The sequence below is a fragment of the Accipiter gentilis genome, chromosome 11 (genome assembly GCF_929443795.1).
Source record: "Accipiter gentilis chromosome 11, bAccGen1.1, whole genome shotgun sequence".
NCBI lineage: Eukaryota > Metazoa > Chordata > Aves > Accipitriformes > Accipitridae > Astur > Astur gentilis.
The window spans coordinates 34,310,744-34,324,570 of NC_064890.1; the positions used below are offsets into that span (position 1 = coordinate 34,310,744).

At 41.4% G+C, this 13,827-nt stretch overlaps 1 protein-coding gene across 1 annotated transcript in view; it reads left to right on the forward strand.

Moving 5' to 3' along the window:
- Window positions 1–13,827, forward strand: part of ANO6 (anoctamin 6) — a 79,016-nt gene that overhangs the window by 40,156 nt on the left and 25,033 nt on the right. Inside the window, exons 4-9 of the mRNA XM_049813563.1 lie at window positions 7,418–7,483; window positions 9,105–9,383; window positions 9,742–9,855; window positions 11,691–11,806; window positions 12,234–12,368; window positions 13,658–13,763. Of these exons, the coding sequence (XP_049669520.1) occupies window positions 7,418–7,483; window positions 9,105–9,383; window positions 9,742–9,855; window positions 11,691–11,806; window positions 12,234–12,368; window positions 13,658–13,763 (816 nt within the window). The remainder of the gene's footprint in view (window positions 1–7,417; window positions 7,484–9,104; window positions 9,384–9,741; window positions 9,856–11,690; window positions 11,807–12,233; window positions 12,369–13,657; window positions 13,764–13,827) is intronic.

Below are 13,827 nucleotides of genomic sequence, written 5' to 3' on the forward strand. Positions count from 1 at the left end.
TAAAAATATAATGAGTGTCTTTTCCAAACAGTGATGGAAATTAAATGTGAGCAATGGAGTAGTATTTTTAACACAGCATTAATGTTAGGATAATGAAACCATGAATAATTAGACCAGGAGATTGTGGGTAATGCGCTAGGTGCTTGCAAAAAAAGTTTACTTTCAAAGGTCTCAGTCCTACAAAGATCTGCAGCCACACTGAATCTGTGGTGTGCTGAGGAAGAAGCGGTCTACCTACACGCAACAAAGGTGAGAACGAGAGTACATGAGACTAGTGGTCAGACAAGGTGAAGACTGAGTGGCTGGAGAGCAGCTCTGTGGAAGAGGCCCTCATGGTCGTGGTGGACAGCAAGCTGAACAAGAGCCAGCTCGGAAAGTGGCCGACAAAGTCTGTATGGACAGAAGTACAGCCAGGAGATTGAGACGCTTGATTGGGGTGACATGGATATGTCGGAAGGAAGCTGAAAACAGCGGTGATAGCAGTTTTCAGAGCCAGGATTTCCATGGACAGGGAGAATCTGAAGCCGTAGGGGTACTTTGGAAGGCGTAGGTGAGAATTTTGATACTGGGAATGCATATGGTGCTGAAGGGGCAGTAGAAAGCGTAGAAGGAGACAAGGATGAAGAAGTGGCAGTTACAGAGGACTTCCAAGGACAAGAACAAAGGATACAATGTGATGACACAGAGCTGGAGAGCTAATGATAACTGAAAAATCCAAAGTTGGCCACGAAACAGACAAAACACTACACATAGGGTAAAGTACCAGAGGGCACTGAAAAGTGGAGGAAAGAGAAGAGGGAGCGAGGAGAGGGTTTTTTTCCAATGAGTCTGAGCTGAAATGAGTCACCTGGTCATAACCAAACTCCTGTGATACAACTCAGAAGTACTGGCTCCCTCTCTCTAAAGCCTCACAGAGAGGTGTCGGCAGTTTAGAAATGCATTTCTAAATGTATTGTTGGAGGAACAGTCTTTTAAAATGTGAATAGATGTAAGCTTTCTAACTTTTTAGGATGGGATGGGTGCAGGTCAGCTCCAAGCACACAAACACGTTAGACATCTCAAAGACAGAGAGGTCTTTTGTCTCACTGGAGATCACTTGCCATGCAAGTGGAAGAAGCTGTATGTGCTGCAAATCTTCATTCCCTAAGCAAAGGCTCCACAGACATTGGCAGCACTGATAATATTTTTTCTTTCTGTACCTCCTCCCAAGCAGGATGCAGGACGCTGTCTTGGGACCTACCTTACACTCATACTAGGAGTGAAAGGAGAGAAACTGAGAAGTAATAGAGAAAAAAATGTCAATAGAATATTTGAAACTAAGAAACAAAACACATATACCTTATGTCTGACATGGGAAGGAAGGTGACATTTATGGTACAGTTTTGCATCCTTGGAATTCCAGGGAGAGAATTAACATTTTGGCCTACCTCAGTTCCCAGAATGGTGTGGGGATGATGTTGCCCAAGATGCATACAAGTCTTATTAGTGTTGGCATAAAACCTACTTGATAACTTGTCCTACTGACACTCATGTTTATTTGGTTGTATTTTTTTCTGGGGCAAATGACTTCTACCCTTGTGATGAAATACAACCAAAATGAGGACTATTGCCATTTACTATCAGCTTTAAATACTGCAAACATCACTGTCTGTCTCTGATCAATGATGAACTGAAAATGCCAAATTTTATAAGCAGTATCTTGTGTAATTCAAGGTGCTTTAAGCCTGAATAGGTTCCTTTCTCCTGCTATTCTTTCTTTGACTCCCCTGACAGTTTTATAGAGCTATTATCCAGACCTTTATTGTTCACAGAATTTGGAAACTCCAGCTTATTAAAGGATAGCAGATCCAGTGAAGTCTGTTCTCTCCTCACCTCACTGAGGTCAGCAGCAAGGTCTCCACTGGCCATGTGCAACATTACAGGTCTGTGAATTGTAGGGACCAGGAGACAAATTCTGTCTGATGCACACTGCACCCCATCTGATTGCATGACGTGGAAGTTGGGGCAGAATTTAAATTGTCAGTGGACATCTATAGGTCTACATATCCGAAGTGAAAAGTTTTGGGTGCTGCACTGAGTGGCTTTGTATGATAATGAGAGTGGAAGAGTCCCCAAACACTTACTGAATTTTGTCAGAAGGATTTGAAAATCAGACCTAGGTATCCAATTTACTGGATTCAGAGAAACAGGGCACAGATCTACCTATTATTCTGCAACAAGAGAAGAATCGGGTCCTGGCACTATCATTATATTTGATTTGAATGGCTTTCTGTCCTTTTTCAAAAGAATTACATGAGTAACTGAGAAAATGGCCCAGCATTAAATTCATATTCATTAGCAGTATTCTTGGGAAAACATCTCAGAGGACAGAAGGAAATAAATTAACCACAAAAGCATGGGGGTGATTTGGGTAGAAGGAACAAAAATACGGGATTCTGAAGCTCTTGGAGATGTGCAGTGGTGCTGTGCTTCCCACATTTTCATGTCTTTCTGAAATCTGGTTTAAAGGAGGCAAAGTCAAACTAATGAAATGACATCCTCATGGAAGTTTCTAACATAATTTACAGATCCAAAAGTCAGCAGATAAGATTCATATATGCAACTCAATTCAAACTCTAAAATATTTTTAAGTTGGTATACAATTAATTTTGCAAGCACTAGCAAAAAATCAAACTCGGGAGCAGATTCCAGAAGCTGTACCTTGCAAGCAATTGAAATTCCTGCCCAAAGCATGTTTTTTAAACCTACAATTTATGTACCTTATTTGTCAGGATAGGTTACCATCAGAATAGAAATTAAGTATCACCAGTCTTTCCAGGAATGCTCCAAAATGCCAGTTTTATCCATTGAGGTCCTCAAGGAGCTCACTGTTGAATGTTAAAGGGTTAGCACCAGAAAGGTGAATTCAAAATAAATCGATGCAGAATGTCATTCTAGTCCATCTGCTTCCCTCCAACAGAAATAAACAGAAAAACTGTCAGTAATTTAAGTAGGAATGTGGGCAAAACCTTCATCTCCAGCCATGAAGTAATCTGTGCTTTACAGAAATAGATTTTTTTTTCCAAATTAAATGAAAACTATAATTCACAGAGAATATTACATGCATGTCAAGCATCTTTTTTTTTTTTTTAAGTATGGCCTGACGGAGAACTCCAGCAGGGCTAGAGAAGTTTGTCTTCATAAGCAAACAATGAACAGTTCCTGCCTCTAGACTTACTTAGTTTAGATAACCAACACCAAAAAAAGCTTGGATAACCTTTCAAAAACTTAATTGTACTTCTCCCACTGTTTAGCATGTGTCATACCTACGGTGAGAGAACAATACTTGGGTTTACAGAAAGAAGGGAACGTGGGTGCCATTTTCTGCAGTGATTTGAGGCAGTAGAGGACGGCAGGCTCTACATGCCGGTGGTATGCTCAGCCGACCTACCCAGTAAGTCTGATAACGAGGACAAAAGGGACCTTTGACGCTGGGAGGAGGGCAACCACACCGGCCCTGGTCTCTGCTGGATGGATTGGTTTTGAAGCAGGAACTCGCTGAAATAAAACCTCTGTTCCTGAGGCAACCCCACCCCAAATCTTTACTTCTCTGCTTAATGGGTGGAAGGAAGGATGCCAGAAGGATGGGAAAACAAATGGAAGGAGGGAGTTGCTCTGAAGTTACTGCATACTTTCATAGGACCAGAAATGGGTCTTTCCAAACAGGGTGACTAGAAGCCACCGTTGAGAGCAGGGCTAGACTGCAGTATTGCCAGTTCTGTGTGGTCATGAATCAGGTTTCAGAAAATCACGAGTCTGCCTTAAAATCAGAGGGTATCTCAGAAAATATGTATTTGGAGTTCTTTGGGTTTACTTTTTTTGTGTCAGCCTTTATAGCATATTCTGCTTCACGTTTTTGTGATTATCTTCAAACATAAGGGAAAGAAGCTTACAGAAGCAGAGCTTCTCAATCAATTAATTTCCTGATGCTGACAGCTGGGACTTTCAGGAAAGCTTCCAAACACCATCAAAGAAACTGTGAGAGTTGGCAGCTAATATTGATACAGTGATCCTCTCCTCTTTACCCCCTTTAGCTGATTGCCATGGGGGAGGCTTTGGGCCCCGTGCTCTTTCTCTTACTGGCTGTGATTTATCTGTTGCCTGTCAGGTAAGGCAGAGGTGGCTATTCAAGCACTCCTTCCTTGTTAGGACTTTTCCCCTGAAGCCACACAGATATAGTTGTGGAGAACTTTTTTCTTTGTACAAAAGAAACTAAACAAAGATAGGAATTGGCGTCCTTCGATCACTGTCATCAAAGCAAGTGCTCCCTAGCATTTACGAAACACAGAGAAAAAAAGCTGCTAGTGGTCTGCTACCAATTTCCAGACCCACAATCTTGTTAGTCTCCTCAGCTTGGCAAGACAGTCACCAGACATTGAAAGGATTATGGTGAAAAAGTAGCTCCCAAGACCTAACCCTCTACATGCCTGTAATACTTGGCATTTACTTACACTATGCTTTCACTTTCTTAAGATTGTATATGATTATGCATTCCGTAGTGTCTTAGTCTCTTGGCTAGCCATTCAGTCATCAAAATCTATGTCAGGTTTAGATCAGCAGCATTGCCATGATTACATTATTATTACAACTTAGCCTTGCAGGTAGCTGAACAAAATGCCGGATACTAAAATAAACTTCGGACAGTCTCCACCTTCCAGCCTAATAAGCTATCATATCTTTATGCTGTATTTCCCAGCCAAGGCAAAACCACTATAGACTCCTCTGGGTAAAAGTCTAGCTCCTCCATAGATCATCATGCGCATAATTCAATCATTTATATAAAATAGCAAAGACCCTAATTAGCAAAGCCTCCCAGGGGCTTCCTTTCTCACTACTTGCATTAATGCATTATTAGAAACCTTAATATTGTCAACATTCCTCTAAGATTTTGAGGGCAAAATTAATTTGGGGAACTCCTTGCCATAATAAATTATTAAAGCAATGTGAATGGTAAGAATTTAAAAAAAAAAAAAAAAAAAATTAGACTTCTACAAATGAGAATTGCCCTGCATCCATCTTTGTGTTATTTATGAAGAAATGAAACAGGTATTTAGCCCTCTGCCATTTTATTTGCTGAAACAAAGTAAAACTCAGGTTGAAATATTTTCATGACTCAGTATTATTCACTTTACAAAGAACCATGTGAATATGGAAGAAGCAAAGAGGTAGGATGAAGTGGCAAAAGAGTTAACAGTGGAGTAACAAACAACTCCTGTGTTGTGTACTACATATATTAATGATCTGGTAAGGGGGTTGAGTTATGATATAACACAAATTGTAGAGGAAATCATTATGTAGTTTACTCAGAAGCCAAGATGACTGTGAACCTTTAGCTTTGGAGGAGAATGGAGAGCACTATTACCTATGAAATGTTGAAAAATGCGAGGAAGTATGTTCCTGCAAGGAAAAAACTCATTCAGATTTGGGATTCTAAGTTAGCACTGTTAGTACAAGGAAGAGACTTAAATGTCACAGGAAACAGCTATATTAAGTGCCTTCTTCAAGGTTCAGCTACCATCAAAATTCTAGATAATAGAAAGGATTACATATATACAATATGTTATAAATATGCATACTACATATATATATATATACACACAATGTTATATAAACAATGAAAAAATAGAAAGAGCATTATACTGTCACCAATAAACAAGTGGATTAATGGGACATGGAGAGATACCTCTATGACGAGTGTTATCAAAGTTTGGGACCGTGGTTTTATCTTGAGAAAAGAGAAGAATAAGGAGAAATGTGGTAAGTAGTGATGAAAGAAGAAAATTCTTTGAAAAATTTGGCTCTTCCTGTCCCTAACCTGAGAAGAAGGTGATATTCACTGGAATAAAAAGGCAGAAGATCCAAAACAGATCAAAGAAATACCTTCTAACACAATATGAAATTAGTCCATGGTGGCCATTGCTACATGCAGGTGCTGCAGCTCAGAACTAATGAAGTATAAATGGGGTAGGCTGTTTATATTATTACTCACTTTTATAATTATTAATTGCAAGACTTGCTAGAGTTTTGGAAAAATAGCTTTTTCTGCTTTGGGGACTTACAACAGTCTTTAAACATTAAAGAACTGGATGAAACTTACGTGGACATACAACTGGCCTGTTCTGTGGAACTCCTGAAGATTTTTGCCCTTTTTGCTGAAGCATCTGGGTTTTGCCCCCTGGAGTGAGTGGGTCTTGGGTCTAGTCCTGAAGACCGGTTTCCATGTACCGATCAAAGTTCCTAAGACTTTATCTAAAGGGTCGTTCATTGACTCTGGTCCTTCACACTAGCAACAGGCTTGAAAGCAATCAGGGAGTAAGAAAGCAATATCACGAAGTGACTCAGAACCTCGCTGCATGCCTAGCCTAGCCTGGTTCAGGAATAAAGCCATCAGTCCCCAGTGCGTTAATGTCACCTCCTTCTGGCAAACTGCTCACAGAAGCCCTCACCTGTACCCATGCTGATATTCTGACATGCAGCCTGTAGGCCAGGGAAAGCTGGCTACCCTTCACTTTTACATAAAGAACTAGCTCATTGGGAACTATCCGGTTGATGCACATAGCTTTTAAATTGGATTACTTCACATGAAGTTTCAAAATTTCTATAAATCCCTTATAGAGATGTATTTTGTATTTGGAGGGGAGAGGGGCTAGAGAAGCAAATTTAAGATTGCAAAGACATTTCAGATTTTTTGTAACTTACTACCTGCCAAGTGCTCGTAACTGTGAAGTGAAATTAAAATGATCCGTGAATTTCATCTTTACTGAGGAAAACTTGTCCTGTCCTTCTGGGGATGCTGAATGTTCCTGGAACAGCACCACTGACTCTACAAGTGCTGCAGCTCTCGGCTTCTTCCTTTGGGGATGCTTATCTGTGGACTAAAACGTAGAGGGCTACTACAGTTTGAACCACTGCGTGAACTCATACAATTACTGGGAAAGAAGAATAAAGTTATGGGTTGCTGGAAGGAAAGTGTGATGGAAAGCCCTGGAGATGAAGACTTTCTAAAGGGCAGATCAATGGGGGGAGGGAGGCTGCAGTCAGTAGTCCAATTAATGACTAAAGGTGAAGATGACAAGTTTCAGGGGTAGCTGCTCTTCAAATTCAAAATTTGGGGCACATTTTTACCTCTGTAATGTACCAGAAACTGAAAGGGTGAATTCTCCACAATTGCATTTGAGCGCAATATTGCATATCAGACAAAAAAAACTGATCGGCATTAGTAGATAAGGCTGTACCTATGACCACAGTAGCTGTCAAGTAGGGTCTAGAGATAACAACCCAATGATTCTTTGCTTTGGGAAGCAATTCCATTCTTCTATGCATACGTATTCGGGAAATTTGGAACAGATATTTTACAGTGTTCAATACCTTTTAACAGAGGAAGAGACAAGTGTATGAATCAAACCTGATAAACAACGGCTTGCAACTTGAAGCAACGAGATCGGTGAGTGCTCTTCTCTGTGTGAACGGCTGTGTCTGAGAGCAAAGCTGCCCCTATGGGAATAAGGAAACTGGGTATATGAATTTACTGTAACATTTCTTTCCTCTCAGGAGAAAAAGGCCCACCATTTTCCTGTCAGCAGTGTCTCTGTGATCTGATGCGAAATCTTTTAAACTTTGTGTCCGTTCCTTCCTCTGCAAAATAAAAGTTGGGAATCTGGGAGATTACACAGGTTGCGTTTGCTCGGCGCTTGGAAGATAAAAATGACTGACTATACTCGGAGGAGAGGTTCTGTCCCCACTTTGACTCTGTAGGACATGTGGGAAGCCAGTGGGTGTCTGGGGTGGAACACCCCTGCCAGAAGAGCAGTGACTCTGCTCCCCGCAGGCCTGGCACCGTGCAAGCGCTTATAACTCTCATGCTTTGTGTATTTTGGGCTGTGATGTTGCCTGCAGGCAGTTCAAGAGCGCTCTGATAATGCACACCAGCTGCCGGAGCCGCTGCCTCTTGCAGGGAGGGTTGAGGTTCCTCAGAGCCCCCTTCCCTTCCTGCCCTGCAGGGCTGCAGCGCTCCGTCCGGGTCCTCCCCTCTGGGACAGTCACCTCCAGTCTAAATTGGTTGTCGTTTGGTAGTCTTTAGTGAACTCCAGAAAAGGTCGCTTTGCCTCTTCCTCCCAAATCGGACTCGGAATCCATGGCATCAGGGTATTTATTTGATTCCTGCAGCGAGGGCTCCTGCTGCACATCCGAGGATGCGGTCTGGCTCTTCAAATTCACGAGAAAGTAAACCGCTTGCTGGAAGTCTGACGTGGCCCTCTTGCACTTTTCAATAGTTCTGCCACGATCAGGACTGAAAAAAATTTCGAAACTGGAAGTTTCCCCAGGCTAGATGAGATACCTGACCGATGTTCCTGAGCCAACGAGCTTCATCGTGTAATTTCACGAGGCTGCGGCTTGCTAACGCAGGGCGTCAATTGAAGGTCTCCAGGCCAGGTGTAGACCGGAGACCAGAGTAGCTGTCAGGGTTCCCGCTGCCTACTGGTGCTGGTTTTGGCGTGCAACTGGGAGCAAATGTGCCCCGAGCTGTCTTTCTCCGCAGTCTTGGCTGATTTCCCTCTCCCCGTTCTCCCTGTGAAGCTGGGAATTCACGTTGCCCAGGAGCACCCGTGGGTGCCTAGCCTGCTTTCATCAAGTCACGTCACCCTGGGGTTGAACTTGAGCTGCTGGGGAGTTATTGGCAGCTCCAAAACCACAGCTGCCCTGCCAGGCTACACGTACAAACACTCCTAATTAACCCGTGTGGGAGAAGTGTTGTTAAACTTAAATTGCTTTGTAAAATACTTTGCAGAGTTGTAAACATTAAGCATTAAGGGAACATTTAGCTGTCTTTTTTAATATACTTTTATATGCCTTTATATGCTTGAGTGCGTCCACCTCACGTCAGTGCTTTTACAGAAGCTAATGATTTATTTGCTAAGGTGGACAATGAATGCATCTTTGAATAGATCACCTATGAGATGTAAAAAAAAAAAAAAAAAGAAAATTCTGGATAATTTAAGAACGGTTATGAAAAATCTTTGCTTTCATTTCCTTACACACATATTTTCAATATTCTTTCACTTTAGGTTTTGGATGAAAAACTTATTTTTGTGAAAGTGCATGCACCTTGGGAAGTGCTGTGCATGTACGCTGAGGTTATGCACATCAAATTGCCTCTGCAACCCAATGACCTGAAAACGCGAGACTCGGCTTTCAACTGGTTTAGTAGACTCTTCAGAGTGGATGAAAATATCATCAAACCCGAGCAAGAGTTTTTCACTGCCCCTTTTCAAAAGGAACATTTGTCCAACTTCTATATTCAAGACAAAGACACATTTTTCAATCCTGCAACTAGAAGCCGAATTGTAAGTCTGTGGAGTATTTCTAGCATTTACTCTTAAAAAGAAAAGATTCCTGTAATCATATCAGTGCAATTACCTTCAAGAAAGCATCCTGAAAAATTAGAAATATTTGGGATGCAATAGTCCTGCGTCATTTATGAAGCAGTCTGGGCAATCCAGAAGGAAAACATACCTTACATTTGTCCCATTTATGTTCCACCTTAATTGAAAGGAGGGATTTGAATGGTTCATATACCCAGTGCAATTAATTTTGTCTGCACCGCCTACCCTTTCCTGACTCAAGTAGATGCTGAAACAGGTATAGCCGTGTAAGGTTACTTTCAGGTTGCAAGAGACACAAAAAATATTTTCTAAATTTCAGGTTCATTTTATCCTGTCCCGTGTGGAATATGCAACTAAAAACAACGTGAAAAAGTTTGGCATTAACAAATTACTGGACACAGGAATCTACAAAGCGGCATTTCCCCTTCATGATGTAAGTCCAATGCTTGTAACTAAAATGTTTTTTGAAACAGAGGTCTGAACTGTTTCTATGGGGTTTATATCAAAAGATACAAGCACTATTGATTGCCTCACTCCTTGACTGGTTGTTATATCCACATATTAGAATAGGACACAGTTTGGCTAAACAGGTTTTCTTCCAAAGCACTATTGGTTAAAAATGTAGCTCCATAACTGAAAAACAATATATTTCATTTAGGAGGTGTTAACCTTATATTCTCTGGGAGATGTAGTTCAGTAAAGTGCCTGGCCTGAGTGATCGTTCCCATGATGCACTGTATCATCAGTTCTAAATCAATTTTTTAACATTGTCTCTTTTTTCATTATTAAAATTCCTATAAAATATCAACATTGTTAATAAAGATGTAGAATACAAATCTCATCTTAGGCTGCGTGAATGTCTCACACAGTGGGAAACATTCCCACAGTTCCCAAACATGGCGACATATGTGCAGGGACACTCACGTTTCTGCAGGAAGGCTCTGTCTGGCCAGTCCAACACCTCAGAGGTGGTGTCAGAATCATCTGAAGAAAAGTTTTGACTAGGTTGAATTTCATCTTGCAATAAGATGCAAGCTTTTGTAGCTACACTTCTGAAGCTTTTTAAAGTAGATCATTTAAAAAAGCAAGTTATCTGAAAACTCTTTTGTGTACAAAGGCTAGCAATAGCACAGAAAAAGAAAATGAAGGAGAAGAAAAAATCAGATTTCAGAGTATTTGACTAAGGAAAAAACTCCATGTGCGGCTGCAAATGGGATAGAGGAAGCAAAGACTGCATTATATCTATTATATACCCCCCCCCCCCCACCTCCTCCCCATCAGAGCCACCGTTCTGTGTCCGAGGTGTGTTCTGTTGAGGAGATACTGAGAACATGGGAGGTCAGGAATGGTAACTGCTTCAGCTGTTTGGACTCTGCTTAACGTATTCAGGAGGCTTCCAAGGATTTCAAGGAAATCTTTAAGGCAGAATCAAGACAAATCATGTTTTTTGTAAGTGACCCAAAGCTTTACAGGGTAGAATTAATAACATTGTGACTATCCATTTTTAAGGTTTCCTTTTAAAGATTTAAAACCTGCCTTGCAGGCTATTTCTATCATGGCGTGGGGAATTTGGACTCAGTATGCCTGGTAATTAATGACTGTCTTTTTACACAATTAAAATTATACATCACAGCTACTGTGAAAATCAAAAGTAGCCTATAGATTTCTATAAATGTCACTTGTCTTCTTGTATCACAGATATAGAATGGAAAATTCCCTCAAATAAAATAGGCTTTATTGAAATAGGTTTTCAAATAACCCAGTAAAAAAAATACAAGGATTATCTCCATGTGAACTCTCTTTTAAATTTAAAACAGAGACTAGAAGCCCTGGATTTATGCCTCAGACTTTCCAGCCTTCATTCTAGTACAATATTATTTTGAAGCAAAGCATGTTAGCATGTTAGAGCTACTTAAAATCAATTTTAATTCAGTCCTGTGCTCTAATTAGAATGGATCCTTTCCTATTTTCTATGCATAAGTGCCAAGACGCTGACATGTGCTTAGATTTAAGTTCATTATGAGTCTCTGTTATTTTCAGCTCACATATGTAAAGCGTTTGCTTTAGCATTAGGTGCCTTTCTGACAACCTTTATCCTGAATCCTGGTGCACTCCCAGAGCTGCCTTCCCGCTCCTTTTCTGGCTTGCCGTGAGACTGGGCAAAACGGCTATTCCAGACTCTGGGTTCATGGCACAGGGTCTGCAGAGATGAGATCCGTGCTGCTTAGATTAACGGTGTCTTCTTCCCACGCTCTTTCTGTTTTGCAGTCTAGTTTTAGGCACCCGTCAACCGATCCTGACTGCCCAAGTGAACGATATCTTCTCTACAGAGAATGGGCTCATCCTAAAAACATTTTCAAACTGCAACCCCTGGATTTCATCAGGTTGGTGTGACCGAGGCAGAGGGAACTAGGAATTTACATAGCAGGTCTGGTTTTGGGGACATCAGAGCGGGACAGCTCAGTACTGAGGGCAGGTACGTACACCCGCACCACCTCACGCATGTGAGCATACTTTGAACACGGTTTCACGATAAACCAATTCATGAAAAGGCAATCACTTAAATTTTTTCTTTGAAAGGTATGATCTTTCTCTCTTTTTCCTTTTTTTTTTTTTTCCCCCTTCCTATCCTCTTATAAAAGCATAAAAGTGGTGATAGAAATACCCAGCTGTAATACTTCTGCAATCACAAAGTTCAAACCGGAGGAATATGACCATATGAATTGGCACAAAATGTCTGAAATGAAGAGCCATTTGAAACAGAAATGTGAATTTACTAGCATTTCATAAAAAACCCCTCTACCTCCACAGGAAATACTATGGAGAAAAAATTGGAATCTACTTTGCTTGGCTGGGCTTTTACACTAATATGCTGATCGTGGCTGCAGTTGTGGGAGTTGGCTGTTTTCTGTATGGATGCCTGACAAAGGACAACTGCACATGGAGGTACCTGATCAGGCCTATTTTAATATCACGTGCAATTTTGGGGATCTGTACGGGGTTTGCAAGGCACTGCATAATAAAAGAGGCAAAATGAAAGAGCTGGAGAACAACAGTTACGGATTTGAAGGTAAACAACATAAAATGTGAGCTAGAGGAGTAATGGATGTCCATGGACCATTACAGTGGGAGACATCTGAGAGTTTGTTATTTCAGCATTTTCTTTATATTTTGCACTAGGTTCACCACACCTAGGGCAGAAACACGAAGAAAAGAGTGACAGTCGGAAGTCAAAACAAATTGCCATAACACATCTTTTTCACTGGGGTAATCCTTAAAGGAGATACCCAAAGACCTCAATAAAACCCCCAAAATGTCTTCCCTCTCTTTTGAGAGAAGAAAAAAGAAAGAACAACAGCACAGAGGGCTTCAGCTGCCCAGGATACACTGGGAGGAGAGGCACAGCCGTGACACAGATTCCCTCACCAGATCATGCCAAAATTCAACCATGGCACAACGACCCAGGGAAAACCACCCGGGCCACTGTGCCAAATCGTCTACAGGCCATCACACTGAGTACCCCCGTCAGGCAGGGTGTTCATCTTTATAAAACGTGCTGAAGGGCTGTTCCGGAGCTCTGCTCCTGTGGCAATTTATACCCATTAGCCTTATGCCAGTATTATCACTTAGTTAAATAGTTCATCTCCCTCCTTGGTGTTTACCCTGCTGATGTATTTGTAAAAAGCAATTACATCACGTTTCAGCCTCCACCACACTAGGTCGGTGCGTACTAGTTAGATGGCAACTTTTTTGCCATCTCATAGGAGGCAGACCTGCCGTCCCTTGAATTACCCAAGCAGCCCAACTCTGCGTGTTTTCCAATCTGATCCTCTTTAGAAGACCACAGGGACTAGGTAGCCGTTTCAGTTCTGCAGCTCTCTCTTGCTCTGTAAGCTCTTCCTTCTGCCCTCAGGCTTGCTATGATAGCACCTGTGAGCATGGAAGTGTGGGTTTCCTATTGAATAATGTGAGATCTTTGAAGAGTTGTTTAATTTTTAATGTGAGCGGTTCTGAGAGTTGCCACCGCGTACAATGGATGGAAATTATTCTCCTCCCATGTCAACCATTTTTGAGATGAGGACTAAGAATGGAAATGGGGATGTGTTGCTGGGGTGGGGAGGGGGGATTCTTGAGAGCAGATCACTGGTAAATTATTTCTCAATTCCCTGAGATTATGTGCGAAAAAGGACTAAAGAATTTAGTGTTGGTGAGTGACTGACTAGTTTTGGTTTTAGCCAAGAAGTATGTGATCCCAACATAGGAGGTAATATCATAATGTGCCCTCAGTGTGATAAAGCGTGTACCTACTGGAACCTCACCATCACCTGTGAATCATCCAAGGTAACTACTTTGACAGCTTATAGACATGCTATTGAACTTTAGTTGCAGTTTCACTAGTACTGCA